Genomic DNA, 23,955 nt, shown 5'->3' on the forward strand with positions numbered 1-23,955 from the left:
CCTTTTTAATGAAACGGACCCGGAGCCGTCATTAGGCACCTTTGAGAACAGTGTTCAGTGAGATGGCAAAGCCAAGAGTTTGAAGAAGAGGTTCTATGCTGATGTTAGCTACATATCAAAAATACAGGCACGAAAAAATTAATGTGGACACGGAGAAAGGAAAGCCCGTTGTTAGCAAGGGTCGTGAATGCTGTCTGTATTCTGTGTGTGGCGGGGGGGAGGGGACATGTGGAGGCCAGAGAACCCCGTGGCTGTCAGTCCACAGTACTGATTGCCCTGTTTTGAGTCTCTCACTGGCTGACAGTGTACCAGTTCAGCGAGGCTGGCTGGTCAGCCTGCCTCTGCCTCCTCAGGTCGGGCATTTAAAAACTACCACACCCAAGTTTGTTTGTTTGTTTTTGTTTTGTTTTGTTTTGTTTTTATGCATGTCCTTGAGCTTCACAGAGAACTCAGGTCCCATGCTTGGAAGCACTTTACCAGCTGAGCCCCTGGATTGGGATTTTTTTTTTTTTTTAAAAAAGTGTCTAAATTTGTTTCTACAGTGGTCACGTATTTCTTTAATAGATAATTTAAAACTAATGGTTAATGTGGAAATGTGGGCAGTTGGTTACAGACGAGTCTGGAAAGGGTCATAGATGGAACAGTGGATCCCATGACTACTGCAGAAGCCACTGAAATCCCCAGCCCTGCCCAGAGCCAGGGACATCCCCAGTGCTGCCAGATTAGTGCCACACACTGCCAGTTAGGGGGAGAGCAGCAGGTGTCTTAACTGCTGAGCCATCTCTTACCTGGTGGGTAGAATGCTTGCAGATCTGTGGCTCCTCCCCCGTGTGCACCGAGTCTAGTGTCACGTTCATCTTGTGGGAATCTAAGTAGCCCACGGCTCCTCCTCTGTGTACACCGAGTCTAGTGTCAGGTTCATCTTGTGGGAATCTACGTAGCCCATGGCGAAGATTGATCTTCTACATTTGTTGTCCGTGCATGACAATAAATGTTTTTTTAAATATTTATTTATTTATTATGTATACAATATTCTGTCTGTGTGTATGCCTGTACGCCAGAAGAGGGCACCAGACCCCATTAGAGATGGTTGTGAGCCACCATGTGGTTGCTGGGAATCAAACTCAGGACCTTTGGAAGAGCAGGCAATGCTCTTAACCTCTGAGCCATCTCTCCGGCCCCGACAATAAATGTTTTATATTATTTTTGTAAACATTTAAAACTACCACCTCATTTGTTTTTAATGAGTGACGTAGGTCTCGTTAGGTTCAACAGACAGGCGACAAGCTCCTGTACTCCAGCCATCCACAGTCCCCACCCTCAGGAGTTGCAGGGACCCCAAATGTCTGCTACCACGTCCAGCTTTAATTACTTCCTCCCTCGCTTTTCTCCTAGAATTATATATTTTACCCTTCTGTCCGCAGGTGCGGGAGACTGGGTTTGCAAGCGAGAAGGGATTGCTGCCACGATGACCCTGAGCAATATTGTGGGTTCCGTGCCACACAGCAAGAGGTACTGTGCACGTCTCTGTGGCGTAAGGTTCTATGCATACCTTCCACCTAAAAAAATAGGAACAAGTGATGTTTTCTATGGTGAAATTTTATTATCTTTGTAAGAACACAAAAGGAGTAAACACGTAAGTAAGAAAATGGCACATTATATGGCTTAGTGGTTAGGAACATGCACTGCTCTTGCAGTCCCGAGTTCTGTTCCTACACCCCCATAGGACAGCTTCCTTCCACCTGTGATTCCAGCTCCAGGAGGTTGGGTGCCCTCTTCTGGCCTCCACTGGCACTGCACCCATGTGTACAAACCCACACACAGACGTATGCACATACACAATTTACAAAATGAAATAAATGTTTTTTAAATGTTATATTATTAAAAGTGGCCATTTTAGGGCTGAGGAGATGACTCAGTCAGCGTATTGTTTGCTGTACAAGCACAAATCTCTCCCTTTGATCCCCCTAGAACCTACATAACCAACCAGGCATGGTGGCATGGCTTTGTAATCCCAGAGACAGAGACAAGAGGCACCCTGGGGCTCACTAGCCAGCCAGCCTGACTGAACTGATGAGCTCTGGGTTCACTGTAAGATCGTGTCTCCAAAGTTAGATGGAGAAGCAGTTGAGGCACAGACCTTTGCCTCTACTTGTGCAGACTCGGCCGAGCACATCCACACCCATTTGAACATGTACACACACCTACACATGGATGTGCACGTGCGCGCGCGCGCACATACACACCACTCGCACACACACACGGTTTCTTTTCAGATTCTCCATATTCTCTGTCAGAGATAACCATGGAGAATCTCGTGGTTATAAGAAATGCTTGCTGATGCCCTTCTCCAGGAAAATGCACACACACACACACACACACACACACACACTTACATATACCAAAAGATAGCACCATTTTTATTGTAGTTAGCTTTTAGATTATGAATTTCATAATGGTTTCCATGTTAGATTTCTGCCCCTGTAATGAACTATCTGAAATAATAAACTTATATGGAGAAAATGTCTGGCTCACAGCTTGGAGGTTTCAGTCCATGGTCAGTTGGCCCTTTTGATGAGGTAACAGTTCATAACAGCAGTGTGTAGTGGAGACAGATTTCTCCCTTCATCCCCCAGGAGCAAGAGAGAAAAATTAGAGGGAGGTGAAGTTCCACGACACCCTTTGGAGCATGAGCCCATGACCCAGGGCCTCCTGCTGACTCTGCCTCCCCAGGCACCACTCCTAATAGCAACAGCCCAGGGTCTCTGCTACAGGGGCTTTGGGGCAGGGAGGGGTGTTCACGATTCAAACCACAGTGAATTCCTATCACTTTCCCAGATGTGATAGCATTTTCAAAACATGTTTTTCTTAATGCAGATGAGCAGAAAGCAGAACCTTAAACATTACCTGGAATCCTAGTTCCTACTTCAGATACAACTCAGGCTGCCAAGAAACCCGTGTCTGTCTGTTAAGGACTCACCGTTTCCCATCTCCGCAGCACCTCTGTTAAAATAACCAAAGTAAACCCCTTTTTAAAAAAATTTAAAGTAAGTGCTTTGGGCTGAGGAGCTGGCTCAGTAGCTCAGAGCACTGGCTGCTCTTCCAGAGAACATGGGTTCAATTCCCAGCACCCACATGGAGGCTCACAACTGTCTGTAACTCCAGTTCCAGGGATCCAGTGCCCTCTTCTGGTCCCCATGGGCATGCTTACATTTATAACATGAAGGTAAAACATCCATATACATAAAACAATAATAATTTAATGTAAATATAAATAATTTAATATAAAATGTATAAATATAATAATAAAATAATAATAATTTTTAAAATTTCCAAAGAAAGACATGGCCTGTGTGAGCTCTCGGAGTGCACTGCCAGGGAAAAGCAGATAAACTTGCAGAAATAGAGTTTCTCGGTTATTTGGCCAATATGGCGAGCAAAGAAGTGTCTTTGTGTTGTTGTTGTTGTTGTTGTTGTTAATGATGATGATGTTGTTTTGAGACAAGGTCTCACTCCGTGTGCTAGCCATCCTGGAACCGACTCTGTAGACCAGGTCAGCCTCAAACTTAATGTTCCATCTGCCTCTGCCTCCCGAGTGCCAGGTTTAAAAGCACATGCCACCACTGCCCGGCTTAAAGTGTCTTGTCTTTTTAATGACTAGTTCTCTGATTACTTGTGATGCCACATACATTTCCTGTCCTCCATGACCACTGGTGTCTCTCTTCTGAATTTCCTGTTTATGTCCTCAGAGTGTGAAGGTGTGTGTACGTGTGTTATGTTCCCACCTCTGACACTGAGAATAACTTTGAGTTAATGTGCATATGTATGTAAAACTGTCATCCCAGTGATAATAAACAGATCCTCTGCTGACCAAAGCTCCATTGTGCCCTTCAGCCTCTCCTCCCTGGCTTTTGTCACAAGCAACCTGGCCCAGTAAGTGTGTGTTTGTGTGTGTGTGTGTGTGTGTGTGTGTGTGTGTGTGTGTGTGCAGTTCCCACAGAGGCCAGAAGAGGATATCAGAAGCCCTGGAACTGGAGTTACTGGCAGTTATGAGCCACCTGATATGGCTGCTGCGAACTGAATGTGGATCTTCTACAAATACAGACAGTGTTCTGAATCACTGCACCATCTGTCCAGCCCTGGTTAATATTTTCTAGGACGTTACATAAATGATCATAAAGGATATGACCCTTTCTGCATGAATTCTTTCACTCAGCATCCTTATTTTGGGATTCATCCATGTCGGAGCGTGTTTTATTACTGTGCTACGTTACTTTGACTCCATGTACCACAGATTGTTCATGCATCCTCACCGTGCCTGGTCTGAGGTTTTCCGTGTTAGCCATTTCAGTGAATGTGCGGTGGTATCCTGTGACTTGGGTTTGTGTCTCTGGGGATTTACTGCTAAGCATCTCTCACTGGTCATCTAGAAATAGTTCTTGGTAAAGGGCTTACTTAAATCTTTTGCCCATTTAAAAAAAAATGAGTTGTAGGAGCTGGAGAGATGCTTCAGCATTAAGAGCACTGGCTGCTCTTGCAGAGGCCCTGGGTTTAGTTCCCAGCACACACATGCTTGCTCACAGCCTTCTGTAACTCCAGGTCCAGAGGATCTGACTCCCTTTCCTGGCCTCTGCATGTGGTACACAGACATATATATATATATATATATATAAAGTACCTACACACAAAACAAAGTAAAAAAAAATAAAAAGTGGATTGCTAAGTGGGTTTTGAAAATTTTTTATACTTTCTGTTTACAAGTCCATTGTGAGGAACATTTTTGTGCAGGTTTTTACAGGGTGTTGGTGTTACCTGCCCTTTCATGCTATAGCATGTCTTTGGAAGAGCAGATGTGTCTAACTTTGAGGAAGTCTGATGTGCACTCTACCTTCCATGGATGACCTGGAGGCAGTGTAGCCTTCATTTCTGTTCTGAATGACTTCCCTTTTTCTCCCTTCTGGAGTAGTTATGTAGGCTGGCTTTATTCCCCCCCCCCCCCCCCCCCGTATATGAGATGGAATTACTGGTAAATCCTGGATGTTTATTTGTAGGAAGATCTTATATTTCAATTTTAAAAAATTGTTATGCTTATTTATTCTGTGTATATTTTTGCCCAGCATGCCACAGTGCGTGTATGGAGGTCAGAGGGTACCAGCATGCCACAGTGCATGTGTGGAGGTCAGAGGGTACCAGCATCAGTGTATGTGGAGGTCAGAGGGCACCAGCATGCCACAGTGCGTGTGTGGAGGTCAGAGGTCAGCCTCACGAGTTGGCTCTCTCCTTGCACCATGTAGCCTCCAGGGATTGAACTCAAGCCACAGGCTTATGCTGAGCCTCTCATCAGTTCAGGTTTCAGGTGTTTTAATATAACAGATGATTTTTTTTCTTGAGCCAACTATGATGATTTGTGTCTTCTGAAGTATCTGACCATTTCTTCCAAGTCCTTGAATTTGTTTATACAACAGTGTTCAGAAAAGTTCCCAATCCCCCAGTGCCTATGGACCAACACCAGTGTCTCCTCTCTCTTTTCTGATGTCATTTGTTTCATGTCTCTTTTTTATTAACAAATAAATTAGATATAAGATTAATAATTCTTTTCCTAAGAGAGTCAGCTTTGCTTTCATTGCATTTTTTATTTTAATAATTTCCTCTTAATCTTCATTATTCCCTCTGTTCACTTTAGTTTCAGGTGACTCTTTTCTCGGTTGGTTTGGTTTGCTTTTTGGTCTTTCAAAACTGGGTTTCTTTGGAGCCTGTGCTAGAACTCACTCTGTAGACCAGGCTGGCCTTGAACTCACCAAGATCCACCAATCTCTGCCTCCCGAGTGCTGGGATTAAAGGTGTGCGCCATCCCCACCTGGCTTGTTTTTATTGCTAATACACAGTGCAAGTTGAGGTCACTGATTTAAAACTTGCCCTGTGTCCCATGCTTTGCATTGCTCTGGAAAGTTAGCAACATGATATGGTTTGGATACATTGTGCCTGCCTTTGCTTTTCTTTTTAGATTTACTCAATTGTTTTTATTTTTGAGACAAGAGTCTCACTCTGTAGCCCAGGCTGTTGTTAAACTCACAGTGATCCCCTTTCAGACCCTCAAGCACTAAGGTTGCAAGCACCCAGGTGTGCTTGCGTTTTTCAATCCAGTCAAAATGGGTTCTTATTTCTCTATTCATTTGCTCTTCAACCCACAGATTATTCTTCAAGATTTATTTATTTTTATTTTATTTTATGCATGGGTGTTTTGTCCACATGTATGCCTGCACACCATGTGCATGCCTGGTACCCACAGAGGCCAGGAGAGCACATCAGATCCCCTGGAACTGGAGTTACAAATTGGCATGAGCTATCATGTGGTTGCTGGGAATTCTAGGTCCTCTGGAAGAGCAGCCAGGGCTCTTCACTGCTGAGTCATCTCTCCAGTCCCTCAATTGTCTTTTTAAAAGTATTTTAATAGAATATCTTTACCTGTTCTTTGACAGTTTCACGCATGTAAGCACTGCATCTTAACCCATGGACCCCCATCAAGTTAGATGTTTTTGTTGTTGTTTATTTGGTTGGTTGGCTGGTTTTTGGTTTGGTTTTTGGTTTTTCCAGACAGGCTTTCTTGTGTAGCTTTGGAGTCTATCCTAGAACTCTCTCTGTAGACCAGGCTAACCTCGAACTCAGAGAGATCTGCCTGTTTCTGCCTCCTGAGTGCTGAAATTAAAGGCGTGCACCACCACGGCCTGGCTCAAGTCAGTTTTTAACCACATATTTTAATGTCCTATTCTGAGGGGCATAAACACTTGGATCCATATTCTCTACTGGATTCATGCCCTTAGCATGATCAGCATCATCATGCCCTTCAGTATCAGCAGTAACCTGCGCTGAAATCTGCTCCTGGTACCAGCAAACTCGTCTCTTTTTACAGCAGGCTTATGTCCTCTGTCCCCTGATGGTCAGCTTATTTGTGTCTTGCTAATTTGAGTACATCTGTATGCATATATGATGTGTGTACACATGTTCTGTGCAGAAATGGGGGGTTGGCACACCCCCTCAGCCAGTGCAGTGGTTCTGTGACCGCATACCCCAGTTTCTCTCCCCTCAGCCCAGCGCAGTATCTCTATTTTTTTCTAAATAATTTTTTATTCTTTTTATTGAGATTTACATTTTTCTCCACTCTGCTCCCTCCCTCCCCTCTCCCCGCCTCTCCTGTGATCCACATGACCCCAATTTACTTAGGAGATCTTGTTTCTTTCACCTTCCTATGTAGATCCACGTATGTCTCTCTCAGGGTCCTCTTTGTTGTCTAGTTCCTCTGGGATTGTAAATTGTAGGTTGGTTTTTCTTTGCTTTATGTCTAAAAGCCACTTATGAGTGAATACATATTATATTTGTCTTTTTGGGTCTGGGTTACCTCACTCAATATGGTTTTGTCTAGATCCATCCATTTGCCTGCACATTTCAAGATGTCATTATTTTTACCACTGTGTAGTACTCCATTGTGTAAATCTGCCACATTTTCTTTATCCATTCTTTGGTTGAGGGGCATCTAGGTTCTTTCCAGGTTCTGGCTGTTTCATATAATGCTGCTGTGAACATAGCTGAGCACATGTCCTTGTGGTATGATTGGGTGTCTTTTGGGTATCTACCCAACAGCAGTTCTGCTGGGTCCTGAGTTTGATTGCTTCCTAATTTTCTGAGAAATCACCACACTGATTTACAAAGCAGCTGTACAAATTTGCACTCCTACCAGCATAAGCTGTCATCAGTGTTTTTTATCTTGGGCATTCTGACAGGTGTAAGATGGAATCTCAGAGTTGTTTTGATTTTCATTTCTCTAATGGCTAAGGATGTTAAACATTTCCTTAAGTGTCTTTCAGCCACTTTAGATTCCTCTGTTGAGAGTTCTCTGTTTAGGTCTGTATTCCATATTTTTATTGGATTATTTGTTCTTTTGATGACCTGTTTAGGTCTGTACCCCTTTTTTTATTGAATTATTTGTTCTTTTGATGTCAAGTTTCTTGAGTTCTTTGTATATTTTGGAGATCAGTACTCTGTTCTATGTGGGGTTGGTGAAGATCTTTTACCATTCTGTAGGCTATCGTTTTGCTTGTTGACTGTGTCCTTTGCTTTACAGAAGTTTCTCAGTTTCAGGAGGTCCCATTTATTAATTGTTTCTCTCAGTGTCTGCGCTACTGGGGTTGTATTTAGGAAATGATCTCCTGTGCCAATGCGTTCAAGTGTACTTCCCACTTTCTCCTCTGTGAGGTTTAGTGTGGTTGATTTTATGTTGAGGTCCTTGATCCATTTGGAGTTGAGTTTTGTGCATGGCAATAGATATGGGTCTATTTTCATTCTCCTGCATGTTGATATCCAGTTATGCCAGTACCATTTATTGAATATGCTTTCTTTTTTCCATTTTATAGTTTTAGCTTCTGTCTCATAAATCAGATGTTTGTAGGTGTGTGAATTGATATCTGGGTCTTCAATTTGGTTCCACTGATCCTCCTGTCTGTTTTTATGCCGATACCAGGCTGTTTTCAGTACTGTAGCTCTGTAGTAGAGTTTGAAGTCAGGGATTGTGATGCCTCCAGAAGTTCTTCTGTAGTACAGAATTGTTTTGGCTATCCTGGATTTTGTGTGTGTGTGTGTTTTCTGTATGAAGTTGAATGTTGTTCTTTTGAGGTCTGTGAAGAATTTTGCTGGGATTTTGATGGGCATTGCATTGAATCTGTAGATTGCTTTTGGTAAGGCTGTCATTTTTACTATGTTAATTATGCCTACCCAAGAGAATGGGAGATTTTTTCATTTTCTGGTGTCTTCTTCAATTTCTTTTTTCAAAGTTTGAAAGTTCTTGTCATACAGGTCTTTCACTTGTTTGGTTAGAATTACCCCAAGGTATTTTATGTTATTTGTGGCTATTGTGAAGGGTGGTGTTTCTCTGATTTCCTTTTCGTCCCATTTTTCATCTGTGTCAAGGAGGGCTACTGGTTTTTTTTAATTAGTCTTGTATCCTGGTACATTACTAAAGGTGTTTATGAGTTGTAGGAGCTCCCTGGTAGAATTTTTGGGGTCACATATGTCTATTATTATATCATCTGCAAATAGTGGGAGTTTGACTTCTTCTTTTCCAATTTCTATCCCCTTGGCCTCCTTTTGTTGTCTTATTGCTCTAGCTAGAACTTCAAAAACTATATTGAATAGATATGGAGAGAGTACACAGCCTTGTCTTGTTCCTGATTTCAGTGAGATAGCTTCGAGTTTCTCTCCATTTAGTTTGATATTGGCTGTTGAATTCCTGTATATTGCCTTTATTATGTTTAAGGTATGTACCTGCTCTCTCAAAGACTTTTATCGTGAAGGGATGTTGAATTTTGTCAAAGGCTTTTTCAGCATCTAATGAGATGATCATGTGGTTTGTTTCTTTCAGTTTTTTTTATATGGTAGATTACATTAGCAGATTTTTATTGTTGAACCATCCTTGCATCTGTGGGATGAAGCCTACTTGCTCATGGTGGATTTTCTTTTTTAAAAAATGTATTCTTAGATTTGGTTTGCCAGTATTTTATTGAGTATTTTGCATCAGTGTTCATGAGTGAGACTGGTCTGTAATTCTCTTAGTAGTAGCATGGTGTGGTTTGGGTATCAGGGTATCTGTAGCCTCGTAAAAAGGAATTTGGCAATGTTCCTTCTGTTTCAATTGTGTGGAGCAATTTGAAGAGTATTGGTATTAGTTCTTCTTTGAAAATCTTGTAGAATTCTGCACTAAAACCATCTGATCCTGGGCTTTTTTGGGAGTGGGAAACATTTGATGACTGCTTCTATTTCCTTAGTGGTTATAGGTCTATTTAATTTGCTTTTCTGGTCTTTATTTAATTTTGGTAAGTGATATTTATTCAGAAAGTTGTCCATTTCCTTTAAGTTTTCCAATTTTGTGGAGTACAGGTTTTTGAAGTGTAGCCTAATGATTCTCTGGATTTCCTCGTGTTTGTTGTTATGTCCCCCTTTTCATTTCTGACTTTTTTAAATTTGGATATTCTCTTTCTGCCTTTTGGTTAGTTTGGATAAAGGTTTATATATTTTGTTGATTTTTTTTGAAGAACTAACTTTTTGTCTCATTGATTCTTTATATGGTTTTCTTTGATTCTATTCTGTTGAATTCAGCTCTCAATTTGATTGTTTCCTGTTGTTTAGTCCTCCTGGGTGAGTCTGCTTCTTTTTGTTTTAGCATTCAGGTATGTTGTTAAGTCACTTGCGTGAAATTTCTCCACTTTCTTTATGTAGGCATTTAGTGCTATGAACTTTCCTCTTAACACTGCTTTCATTGTGTCCTCTAAAATTGGATATGTTGTGTGGTCATTTTCATTGGATCTTAGGAAATCTTTAATTTCCTTATTTCTTCCTTGACCCATTGGTGATTCAGGTGAGCATTACTCAATTTCTATGTATTTGTGGGCTTTCTGAAATTAGTGTTGGTGTTGAATTCTAACTTTAAGCCATATGGTTATTCCAATTCTTTTTATTCTGTATCTGTTGAGGTTTGCTTTGTTACCTAGTATGTGGACAATTTTAGAGAAGGTTCCATGAGGTGCTGAGAAGAAGGTACATTCTTTTGTGTTTGGATGGAATATTCTATAGATGTCTGTTAAGTCCATTTGAGTCATAGCATCTGTTAGTTCCCTTATTTCTCTGTTAAAAGTTTCTGTCTGGCAGACCGGCCCCATAGTAAAAGTGGAGTGTTGAAGTCTCTCATTATTAGTATGTGGTGTTTAATTGTGATTTAAGCTTTGGTAGTGTTTCTTTCACATGTGAGTGTTCCCTTGTACTTGGGGCATAGATGTTCAGTATTGAGATTTCCTCTTGATGGATTTTTCCTGTGACAAATATGAAATGTCCTTCTTTGTCTCTTTTGATTGATTTTAGTTTGAAGTCTGTTTTGTTAGATATTAGGGTAGCTACCCCAGCTTGTTTCTTAGGTCAATTTGATTGGAAAATTTTTTCTCAACCCTTTACTCTGAGGTGATGTCTGTCTTCAAGGTTGAGGTGTGTTTCTTGATGCAGCAGAAGGATGGATTCTGTTTTTATATACAATCTGTTAGCCTGTGCCTTTTCTTAGGTGAGTTGCCTTTCTTTGGGGTTTGCTGCTGTGAGATTATCTATTGTCTGTGTTTTTGTGGGTGTAGCTGACTTCCTTGGGTTGTAGTTTTCCTTCTAGTACTTTGTATAGGGCTGGGTTTGTGGCTAGGTGTTGGTTAAATCTGGTTCTGTTGTAGAATGTCTTTTTTTTCTCCACCTATAGTGAGTAAAAGTTTTTCTGGGTATAGTAATCTGGGATGGCATCCATGGTCTCTTAATGTCTGCATAATGCTTGACTAGGACCTCCTGGCTTTCATTGTTTCTATTGAGAGGTCAGGTGTAATTCTGATAGGTCTCCCTTTTTATGTTACTTATTTTTTCTTTTTTTTTTTCTTTTTTTGGTTTTTCGAGACAGGGTTTCTCTGCAGCTTTTTTACTTACTTTTTATATGTTATATGTTTTCCTTTGCAGCTCTTAATATTCTCTCTTTATTCTGTATGTTTAGTGTTTTGGTTATTATGTGACAAAAGGACTTTTCTTTTTAGTTCAGTCTCTTTGGTGTTCTGTAAGCTTCTTGGATCTTCATAGGCATGTCCTTTAGGTTGAGAAATTTTTCTTCTATGCTTTTGTTAAATATATTTTCTGTGCTCTTGAGTTGAGTTTCTCCTTCTATCCATATTATTCTTAGGTTTTGGTCTTTTCATGGTGTCTAATATTTCCTGGATATTTCGTGTTAAGCTTTTGTTAGATTTAGCATTTTTTTGACCAATGAATCTATTTCCTCTATCGTATCTTCAACACTTGAGATTCTCTCTTCCATCTCTTGTATTCTGCTGTTTATGCTTGCAGTTGTAGTTCCTGATCATTTACCCATAATTTCCATTTCCAGAATTCGCTTGGTTTGTGTTTTCTTTATTGTCTCTATTTCAGTTTTCAATTCTTGAATCATTTCTTTCATCTCTTTGATTGATTTTTCTTGGTTTTCTTTAAGGAATTTGTTGATTTCTTCCATTTTTTGTTTGTTTTTTCCTCAACTTTGAAAGAATTTTTCATTTCCTCTTTAACAGCCTCAAAAATTCTCCTAAAGTTATTTTTTAGGTCGTCTTCTTCTGCTTCATGGGTGTTGGGGTGTTCCTCTATACAGTGCTGCTGTAGAGCCTCTGGGTTTAGTGGTGCTGTGTTGCTCTTGATGCTGTTCAGTGTGTCCTTACCTTGTTGTCTACCCATCTTTTCCTCCAGTTGGTGTAGTTAGGGTTGTGTATCCAGTGACCAGTCCTTCAGGTGCCAGTGGATCCTAGGCTCAGATGGTCACTCCTCGTGGTGGAGTCAGGACCACAGTTCCAGTCACAACAGATGTCACGAGGTGGCAGTGCAGGTTGGCAGGCTTTCCTTGCCTGCTGGCTCCAGTGGAGGTTGTCTGTAGTGTCTTTATAACAACACACTCCAGTTTCCCTCTCCAAACCCAGTCTTGGGGCTGTCACCTCTTTATGCTCCACTCCTCACGGTGCATTGTCATTTTAGTTGAAAGGATTGACTGTGCTTTAAGGAAATTTGCATAATGGAGAAGCTCACACACCTCACTCAGTAGTTCCCTTCACACAGGCCTGTGTTGTGTCAGGGACTTCACAGGAACGTGGCAGCTGGTCACAGCCTCCACAGTCAAGGACCAGAGAGGGGTGGATGCTGATGCTTAACTCACTTCCACCTTTAATCCAGCCCAGGGAATGGAGCCACCCACAGTGGGCGGGCCTTCCTTCCCACTTCAGTTAATAGTCAAGGTAATTCCTTCTTCTAGGCGATTTTGGAGCACATCAATTTGGCAATGGAGATGCGCCATCACACTATTTTTACGACTTTATCACAATGTGGTTTTAATTTTTATTTCCATGTGTATGGGTGTTTTGCCTGTATTTATATCATATCTGTGTACTGTATGAGTTCCCACTGCCCAGGGTTCCCATGGAGGCCAAGAGAGACGTTGGATGCCCTAGAACTGGAGTTACAGGTGGTTGAAAGCTACCATATAGTTGTTAGAAATTGAGACCCGCTCCCCTGGAAGTACAACCAGTGCTCTTAACCCAAGTCGCTCCTCCAGCCCTTACCACAAGTTTGCACGGTTTTCCTGTAATGTGCCTTAGCGTGTTTTGTCCCTGACTCTTCATACACATCTTCAGGTCCCAGAGTTTCTGATTCTCTCCAGATTTGTAAATGTTCCCAACATTATTTCTCCAAAGAAATATTTACTGATTTTGTTTTTTTTTATTTAACTTTATTTTATGTGCATTGGTGTGAAGGTGTCAGATCCCCTGCAACTGGATCTTCAGACAGTTGTGAGCTGCCATGTGGGTGCTGGGAATTGAACCCGGATCCTCTGGAAGAGCAGTCAGTACTTTTAACCACTGAGCCATCTCTCCAGCCCCCTGATTTTGTTTTTTTATCTTATCTTTTAACTTACCTGTTCATTTCATGCATATGAGTGTTTTGCCTGTCTGTATGTCTATGTGCCATATGCCTGCCTGGCACCTACAGAGTCCAGAAGAGGGCATCAGATCCCCTGAAACTGGAGTTACAGACAGTGGTGAGCTACCATGTGGGTGCTGGGGATCAAACCTGGGTCCTCTGGAAAAGGAGTCAGTGCTTTTAACCACGGAGCTGTCTCTTCAGCTCTTTTTTTTTTTTAATCGTCTTGACATATCTTCCTCTCTGTGAGGGATGCCAGCTGGACATATATGAGCTGCATGAATATGAAGGTGTCCCCGGCCGGGTGACACTCGGCTATGTTTCCTTCCATCCATCTTTCTTTTTTTTTCTTTTATTCATCTTTCTTTTATGTTTTACTAATATTTTTTTTTCCATTTTGCATCCTGTGCAACTTATTTTTATCCCAGACCTTGTATCGCCCTTTCCCTAATGCGAGTTGTTTGAGTCTTTTCCATCCTGTACATCTCTGCTTTAAGTGCTCCTTATTCTGATTTTAAACACGTGGGCTCCAGTCATATGTTTACTGTCCTTGCATTACCTCAGGTTCAAGGCCAACTTGTGCTGCAGAGTGAGTCCCAGGTACCGTTTTCTCTGTGAGTTTCAGGTGACTCTGTCCTAGGCTGGCCTAGCTCTCCCTGCCAGCACATGCTGCAGACCAGCGGGGAGCCTGTATGGCTCCTCTCACCCTCTCTGACGCTGTTCCTCTATTTGAGCTGTGCCCTGTGAACACTAGCCATCAGGGTCACCTCAGAGCCTCACAGTTCCCTTTTCCTACCATGGGTCCCTCAGCCTCTACCTGTACCACCCGGAAACCATCCCGGGGTGCACACTGGAGGTCTTGTGGCTTGCATCTGCTTCTCATATGTCAGGAATCTTTGTCAATGGCCTGGCAGCCCCTGTCTTCAAGTACCATCCCATGTGCGTTTCCTCTAATGCTTTGATTGTTTCAGGTGACAGAAAATAAATAAATCAAGTGCCCGTTCCTCCATCTTGGCTAGAACCAGAAACCTCTTCTTTCTATTTTTGAACTTATTAATTATGGGTAGTCAAGCTTATTGATTTAGTGTGTGGCGTCTGCCTCTGCTGTGGTGCTTACTAATTAAATGTTCACTCATCATTCTTCTGAGAGTTTTTTTTAAGGCCTCATTTTTGTACAATTAAAAATCTATTTCTTAAAAAAAAAACTCCTTTTGGTCTATAGTATAACAGCATAATCTTTTGTCTTCTCGGAACTGACTGCTAGTAACTTAGTTTAATCCTAACTGAAGTCAAAGTATTCAGAAATTCAAAACCCACTTCAGCAACTGAATTTCAGTTACTAGTTCTCTCCGGTTTTCTTAAGGCGGGGGGGGGGGGGGGGGGGGGGGGGGATGTCATACACTTCCTGCTGGGTGTGGTCTCCAGAAGGAACAAGGAAGGCAAGCCCACTGTGAGCTGCCGGTGCCTTCCCACAATATTGTGGGTGCTGCATGTTGGTGCTACACCTGATTGTCAGTGTCTGAAGACAAGGACAGTGGCCCGAGATGAAAGGTGTAGTTCTGGCGAGGTGGACCCGTCTTTCTATTCAAAGCCTTTGGTGGCACCCTGTTTCGCATGGCATAAAGTCCGTATTTCTTAGTGTGGCTTTATAGGCCTTTTGTGGTTTTTCTTGGCTTGACACCAGCTTCATATTTTCTGCTCCCAACTCTCGCACTCTGGAGTAAATGAACTACATTTATTTCTCCCTAAGAAGGCTTGGATTTTTGATTTGTAAGTAAAAAACTGACCAGCTCGGCCTTCTAAACTCTTATATTGAGAGATACTCCCCTTTGGTTTGTAACAGTCAACGACTTTGTCCTTGGGTGTCTGTTGATTTACTTGACCCAAGTCCACTGTGAAATACAGGATGACATGGGTTCCGACGCTGACAGTCTGCCTGATACAATGCTGTGTAAGCACTGGTGCAGTAAGATGGACCGGCTGACGGGTGCTCACCTACGTACACTGATGATTCAGGTGAGCTGAGGCATGCAGCCGTGTGCACTGCACCCGGCCTGTCGCATCACAAGAGGGAGGTACCTGCCGGCACTGCCACCTCTACTTCTTTAACAAGTGACCTTTTAAATTTTGAGACTATCATATTTTGAAGAAAATTGATTTATTGGCTAATAATAAAATGCTTGGCCTGGTTAGCCAGGGTTCAAAGAAGAAACAGTCTATACTATAACTAGTTCAAACAGAAATAAGTGGTCGTTTGTGTGTAGGAGTGGTTATTTATGATAAAACAAGAGAGGAAAAGTAGCATCCCAATATTTTTTACAAATCAAGGAAAGAATAGAATTAACACAGAATGAACTAGTGTTCATTTATCAGTATGAGAACACACAGACAAGCCAAATGGCATTCTGCTACTCATGGAAGCTTCCAGTTGTTCAGAGGCCTCTCAGAGTCGGCATGGCCACAGTCTCTAGTCGATAGCAATTTCTCTCCTTGGTAAATAAAGAACTGTCAAGTCACCTGAGCCCCTTGCTGCAAGAAAACATCACATGCAGACTTTTCTGTTCCGCCAGCCGCTTCCCAAATAACCACAGAGACTTATTATCAATATAAGTGCTTGGGCAATAGCTTAGGCTTGTCTCCAGCCAGCTCTTACAACCTACATTGACCCATTTCTGTTCATCTGTGTGCTGCCCCGAGGCTTGCTAGTCTCATCGATGTACTTTACATGTTGCTCCTTCTGCATCTGGCTCTCAACTTCTCTATCTCTGACCTTCTTTTTCCCAGCATTCTCTCTACCCCCAACACCTGCCTAGCTGTTGACCAATCAGTTTTTATTAATGAGAACAACACATTTTCCCAGTATACAGAAGGATCATTCCACAGCACATACCAGTCCAGAGCATGAACCTTCCTGTCCCATCCAGAGCTGGATTCAACTGGCTTTGCCCATCATACCCTCAGTCAACTTATGACATTTTCAGCGTCCTAATAGACCAGCTGCCCTCTTGATGTGTCCCTGACCACACCCACTGAGTGGACAGTATTCTCTCCATGTGTTTATCTCTTCTGGGAATCTTATGTAGCTGATATCATACATATGTGGTCTCTTATGCTGGCTTTGTTCACCTAACATAATTCTCACAAGACCCATTCACGTTGGAGCGGAGACCACGATAGTCCTTGTGTTTTCTTTTTGAGACAGAGTCTCATGAAGCCCACCCACACTGCCATCAAACTCACTATATAAAACAAGGGAGAGTGACCTCACAGTTTACCTGCTTCTACTTCCCTATTCCAGGCTTATTCCACCACACCCGACCCTTTATTCCTTTTTATGACTGGCTATTATATCCCATTTTATTTATTCTATTATATACTATGTTCTATTTACTCGCCAGTTACTGGGCATTGGGTTATTTCTACTTTTTAGTGATTAGGAATAACGCCACTCTGAAACTTGTCTGAGTATTTTATACGAATATCTTTTCCTTTCTCTTGGGTATGTACCTAACAATATTATTCTCTTCTGTTTCAATTTTTTAGTTGTGTATGTTTGTGTGTGTGTTTGAAAAAGCGAGATGAATATAGGATCCCCTTGAGCTGGAATTACAGGTGGTTGTAAGCCCCTTGACATGGGTGCTGGGAATTGAACTCAGGTCCTCAGCAAGAGTAACATGTGCTCTGAACCTCTGAGCCACCACTCCAGTTCAGTGGAGTGGTTTCCTAAGACAAACGCTAACTTCAGGTACTAGGCTTAGTTGGTTGATTGGTTGGTTGGTTGATTGATTGGTTTGTCGTTTGTTGACAGGTTGGTTGGTTGGTTTTTTCATGAACTCTTGTTCCCAAGATGTCTGTGCTGTTCTGCATCCCTGCCTGCTGGTATAGAGAGCCCTGTCCCTGCCTTCTCCAGTTCCCAAGACTTCTCTGCTTTTATAGCTGTCTTAGTGAGCACAAAATTATTTGGCTATGGATTTTGATTTTTGTTTCTGATGATGATGTTAAGCTTTGTGACATATTCTATGTCTTTTTATTTTTTTAAGAAAAGTCTATTAAAGTCCTGTGCCAATTTTTAAATTTGGGCTTCTTGTCCTTTTACTGTTAAGTTGTAAGATGAAGATACTATCTATCTGTTTGAGGTGGGTGGGCACATACATGCCACATACATGTGGGGGCAGGAGACTGGCAGGAGTCAGTTCTCTCTTTCTACCTGTGGGTTCTGGCGATGGAACTCATGTCATCAGCCTCGGTAGCGAGCACCTTTACCCGCTGAGCAATCTCATTGGCTCGGATAAGTTCTCAATGTTAATTTGTGTTTGTATTATCATCAAAAAAGTGTGTTAGACTCTCTGAATGTGGCTGACGGTGGAGGAGGACTGAGAAACCAAGGACAACGGCAATGAGCATGAACTCTACAGCATGGATGGGCTCACTGTGAGCCTTGTCAGTTTGGTTGCTCACCTTCCTGGACTTAGGGGGAGCTGGGAGGACCTTGGTCTTAACATAGTGAAGGGAACCTTGACGGCTCTTTGTCTTGGAGAGGGGTGGAGTGGGGGTATGGGTGGAAGGGAGGGGAGGGAAGGGGGAGGAGGAGGGTAGGAGATGGAAATTTTTAATTAAAAAAATGAGAAAAAAAAAGTGTGTTAGAAAGAACTGAAAGGCAACTCTCATTCTTCTGCAGGGGCTGAAGGTTCATAAGAACAAAAATAGCAGTCAATGAGAGAGACAAAAGGACTGGGCCACCAAAGAGCAGCGTGCTTGCCCCGCTGGCCACCATGCCGAAGGGAGTACTGAAGGACCCAGAGATTGCTGACCTCTTCTACAAAGATGACCCTGAGGAGCTTTTTATCGATTTGCATGAAATCGGACACGGGAGCTTCGGAGCTGTGTACTTTGTAAGTAATTGGCCGATGGGGTAGAGTAGGCTCAGAAAGAATAAGCTCCGCTGTCTACTGGAGAACACACTGTGTTCCCTGTAGAGATGCATGGTCATTGCTGAAGGCAGCTCTGGAGCGCTGGGCTCTATTCCAGCCATGGTAAGGCAAAGTGATAAAGTCGAGCCCCATGTGTTTCCCCGAGATGCCAAGCTCCTTCAGCCTCTACTCTCCATCCCTTCACCCCAAAGCTTCCAAACCCCACATCCCAACTGTGGAGCCCTTATCAGTCTGGCAGATTTCAGCCTAAACATTACTTTCACAAGACAGTTTTTACTATTCAACCCTCTACCTCTTAACAGCCCGTGTTTATGTTTAGATACATGCTAGCACAGTGACTAGTCATGTATCTAAACATGTACCCTAAATCATATGCACCATGATAACAGGGCTATGTCCATCTCATTCATTACTGTGTTGCTAGCAACTAGCATAATGCCTGCCAATGGTAAGAATTATGTAAATGTAGGGAAATAGATGGGTGGGTGGATAAATGAATGGATAGGTGGGTAGGAGGATGGATGGATGGATGGATGGATGGATGGATGGATTCACCTGGAGCCGGTCATGTGAAACAGAGTTCTTCCACTTGAAATGGCGGGAGTCTGATTCATCAGAGCAGAGCACATAGCCTAGTAAAACAATGAGGAACAGAGAAAACTGTACCTTCTCCTTCCCCAGCCCTGTTTCTAATCACTCTTCTCGAGAGGCCCTCAGCCTCGACCTTCCGGGTACAGCTGTCCTTCTCCCAATAAGGTTCCCCGTGTCCAGCTTGTTCTCCTGCAACTCGCCTCACCATGAGTCTCCTCTGAGCCCTCCTGCAGCTCTTGCTGCCTGTGCTGCCATAGCCCCACCTTTCTTCAGCCACATCCCATACTCATCTTGGTATTGTATCCCTGACTCAGTTTCCTATGGCTGAAAGGGAATACCATTTTCTATTTAATGGTCTCATGTTTAGTCTTAATTTTTTACTATAATATTAAATACCCAAGCAAAATCCTGTTTCCTTTTTCTTTTCTATTTTTATTTATTTTCCCATTTCCTTTTTCACAAAGATCCTATTTTTAAATTCTATTTATTTATGTATTTTTTAACGTATGAGTGCTCTTTTTGCATATATGCCTCTATGCCAGAAGAGGGCATCAGATCCCATTATATATGGTTGTGAGCCACTATGTGGTTGCTGGGAATTGAAGTCAGGAGCTCTGGAAGAACAACCAGTGCTCTTAACTGCTGATCCATCATCTCTCTAGCCCCTTTAAAGTATTTTTAATTATAAATATGTCATACATAAAGAAGTACACACACAAAAATATTGGCCTGAATATAACTCAGAGGTAGAGCATTGTCTAGCATGTACAAAGCTGAAAGCTCAACCCAACAGAAAAGCAAAAGCAAGTACCTCCCCTTACAAATATATATTTTAAGCAATAATTAAAAGGCAGTCTCTGGGGAATTACCAGCACAAGAAGAATAGTGCTGGATCCCAGAAGCCCCTCTGATGCCCTTTATGTAACTGTTACTTTGACACCCTGAGGCAGAGTAACTTTGTTTTACCTAGTTTTTAAGTTCTTTAAAATGGAAACATTTGGGGCCAGGAAAGGTGCTCAGTTGTTAGATAGAGCCAGTACTGCTCTTGCAGAGGACCCAGGTTTGGCTCCCAGCACCCGTGTCAGGTGGATCACAGTCACTGTAACTTCAGACTTCATGGATCCAAAGCCCCCTCCGGCTTCCACAAGGACCTGCTTACATGTGACATACATACGCAAGCAGGCACACACATATACTTATAAATAGAAATAAATTTCTAAAATTTTTAAAAATAAAATGGAAACATTATGCATTCCTTCATTCTTTTCTTTTTGTTTGCTTGCTTGTTTTTTTGTTTTGTTTTTCCAGACAGGGTTTCTCAGTGTACAGCCCTAGCTGTCCTGGAACTCACTCTGTAGACCAGGCTGGCCACGAACTCACAGAGATCCGCCTGCCTTGTCTCTGAGTGCTGGGATTACAGGTGTGCGCCACCACTGCCCGGCTGCATGCCTTCATTCTAGCGTGTTTGCCTTGTTCAGACACATTTACCAGTTGTTGCTCCATTCACTCCTGTTGCTCTAGGATCAGTTCGTCCTCTCTGAATCTCTCTTGCCTCAATCTCTACCTGACTCTTCTATTTTAAAAAGCAGACAGAGCATTTCCAAGGTCCCAGTGCCTCATACAGGAGACCAAGAATACAATGACACTTAGAAGCAAGCCCGTGTCACAGGGTGGTTGCTTTGGGACAGACTCTGGCATTTTGACTCATGTCTGTCCCTTTGAAGAACACTCTCATGGGAAGGCTAACACCCTTGTGTGCAGTGGGTGCTAGGCCTGTCATGTGTTGCTAGTACTTAACCAGAGAAGCAATAGAGGGACTTTGGAGGTTTTGATGCCTACAGGTGACCACTAGTCTATACTGTTCACATACAGAAGTGTGTTCACTAGAGATAGGTAAAAAGGATGCCAACGCTTTAATATGAAACTTACAAAAATAATAAAACACTTTTACCCTTTTGTCTACTGTGGACATGTAGACAGAGCCTCAAAGATTGATTTCCCGTTGGTCATCGTAGATGTTGTTGTTAATTTATCGTGCATGGCACACCTTCCTTCTGGCCAAGGAGGGATCCTTCCTCTTGTTACTCCAGGGCCACTGTTCCCAAGAAGACCTTACTACCCCTTTGGTCTCTGTCTACTTGTACTCTCCTCAGTGTGTTGAAAAAGAAATATATGTATGTGTGTGTATACATGTATATGTGTGTGTGTGTGTGTGTATATATATATATTTAGTGTGTGTGTGCTCATGTGTATAGCTCACTATAGCTCACTCTTCTTTGCTAAAGAGGCTTTGTAACCTCACTTCTGTTCTTAGTCTAAGCTAATGTCCTTGCTGTAGCCACCAACAAGGCCATCCCAGTGTGGTCCCTGTGCATCTAAGCTCCATTCTTTCCCCTTTCAGTCTCTCTATCACCCGTTACAGGATGGTGTGTGACCCTTTCTGCTGGAGTGTTCCTCACCGCCCTCCTCTGCTGACTCTTGTTCATCTTTAGACATTGTGTAAAGGAGACTGCTCATTCATTTCCCAGCTGCCCAGACCCAAATAATCACACAGAAACTATGTTAGTCACAACACTGTTTGGCCAATAGCTTATGCATATTCCTAGCTAACTCTTACATCTTAAATTAACCCATTTCTATTCATCTATGTATCGCCATGAGGATGTGGCCTACTAGTAAGGTTCCGGCATCTATCCCCTTCAGCAGCTACATGGCATCTCCCTGACTCTGCCTACTCTCTCTCTATCTCTGTTTGAATTTCCACTTGACTGTATTCTGCTAAGCCACTGGCTGAAACAGCTTTATTCATCAACCATCCCACATCAGTACTGAGTATAGACCTCATTCCTTCCAGAAATGTACCCACTAAGCCACACTAAGGCACACTAAGCCACATACCCAGCTCTGCTTTGAGTCTTCTGTCTCTCCTATTAGAGGAGAGGTGTGTGCCAGGCATATTTACCCACAATTCTGCCCCTTCCATTTAGCACAGTACCTAACAAAGATGAACACATAATATGTGTTTGTCCTGGATCTGGGGAAGATGGCTCAGTGGACAACCTGAATTCAGCTCCCAGAACCTGTGGTCGAAGGATCAAACCAACTCATGCAAGTTACCATCTGACTTCCACACTCACACGGTGGCACCACCAATGACAACAATATATACATAAATTTTAAAAATTAATAAGATTTGCTGGTTGGATGAATGAATGTTGGAAAACTCATAGTTATTGGTATGGCCAATTAGGTTTTTTTTGATGAATCATAGTTATTCTAGCTAGTCTTAAAGATCCAGTCTATTCTACAGCCATACTACTCTGAGCAGACCTCATCCCTTCTGATCTCAGAAGCGAAGCAGGGCTGAACCTGGTTAGTACTTGGGTGGGAGACCAACATGTTATGTTGTAACTCCTGCTGACTCTTTGGGGTTAAGTACTGTACGTGGGGTGGTGCCAGGAAATGAGTTGAAAGTGACTCATAAGTTCTCAAATCTCTTGTGGAACCAATTGGCTGAGGGTGTGTGTTCCACTCAGAACATAAGAAGTGTTAGCCTGATGACATACTATAGATGGACTTTTTCTGTCCGCCAGCCAGCTCCCAAATAACCACATGGAGACTTCTTACTAATTATAAAAGCTTGGCCAATAGCTTAGGCTTATTTATAACTAGCTCTTATAATTTAAATTAACCCAGGTCCTCTGAAAGAGCAAGGAGTGCTTTTAACCACTGCACCATCTCTCCAGCCCACTAGGTTTTACCTCTATCCCATTTTATGTGTCCGACTCACTCCATGTCTGGCTGGCAATTCTTTGTATCTCCACCCTTCTTCTTCCCAGCATCCTCTCTGCCCTAAAAAGCCTGCCTAGCTATTGGCCATTCAGCTTTTTATCAAACCAATCCAAGTGATAAATCTTCACAATGTACAAAAAGACTATTCCACAACAACAACCTTTTATGGTTTAGATTTACACCATTCTGTTTTTTGTGCCGCGAGCTGCAGGCAGACCTCTGTGAGTTCGGTGCCAGCCCAGTTCATGTTGGTCACTCAAGCCACTGTGAGTTCTACAGTCTCTAGCGCTTTCTTAGAGCCAGCTGGTCCTCTGCAGGGCATCTCAGTCAGTCCATCACGGCAGAACTGCTTTTGGCCTCCATCATAAATGCAATAGAACAAAATGAAAACAGTGCTCACTTTTGTACTTTTCTCAGGGCTGGAGAGATGGCTCAGGGGTTAAGAGCACCGGCTGCTCTTGCAGGGGACCTGAGCTAGTTCTAGAACCTGCATCAGGTGGCTCACAGCTCTGCAACCCCAGCTCTGAGGGTTCCATCACCCTCTTCTGACCCCGCAGGCTCTGCATTCATGTTCGCAAAACCACACCCACACACTTAAACACTTCTCTTAAATACAAGTAAAATCTTAAAAATAAATAAGTGCCGGGCAGTGGTGGCACACGCCTTTAATCCCAGGCAAAGGCAGGTGGATCTCTGGGAGTTTGAGGCCAGCCTGGTCTACAAGAGCTAGTTCTAGGACAGGCTCCAAAGCCACAGAGAAACCCTGTCTTGAGAAACCAAAATAAATAAATAACTAAAAGTATCTTTATAAGCTAGCAGCAGTCTGGAGAATGGAAACAATAAGAAGACAGGAAGTTCCCAGAAAGCATGTCTGCAGTCTACGATCTTGTCCAGAACTCCCAAGATCATTCATTCTATTGGAAATACATAGTGTGAGTCTGTGTTCCCAGGATAACCATAATTACACAGAGTACAGTGCAGGGCACCATAAAGGAGAGATTGCTCAGTCTCCTCTTCTGTTGGAAAATCTTTTCATTTGCTTGGTTTTTGGGTTTGTTTCTGTTTTTGTTTTGATGTTGTTGTTTTCAAGACAGGGTTTCCCTGTGTAACCCTGGCTGTCCTG

At 42.6% G+C, this 23,955-nt stretch overlaps 1 protein-coding gene across 3 annotated transcripts in view; it reads left to right on the forward strand.

Moving 5' to 3' along the window:
• Positions 1-23,955, forward strand: part of Taok3 (TAO kinase 3) — a 189,010-nt gene that overhangs the window by 77,897 nt on the left and 87,158 nt on the right. For 2 of the 3 annotated variants that reach the window (XM_038345127.2, XM_038345128.2), the window contains exons 3-4: positions 1,425-1,512; positions 18,197-18,410. In XM_038345127.2, coding sequence (XP_038201055.1) covers positions 18,291-18,410 — 120 coding nt within the window. In that variant the 5' untranslated portion in view covers positions 1,425-1,512; positions 18,197-18,290. The remainder of the gene's footprint in view (positions 1-1,424; positions 1,513-18,196; positions 18,411-23,955) is intronic. The other variant, XM_038345129.2, reaches the window with a different exon arrangement.

Source organism: Arvicola amphibius, chromosome 10 (genome assembly GCF_903992535.2).
Source record: "Arvicola amphibius chromosome 10, mArvAmp1.2, whole genome shotgun sequence".
Taxonomy (NCBI): domain Eukaryota; kingdom Metazoa; phylum Chordata; class Mammalia; order Rodentia; family Cricetidae; genus Arvicola; species Arvicola amphibius.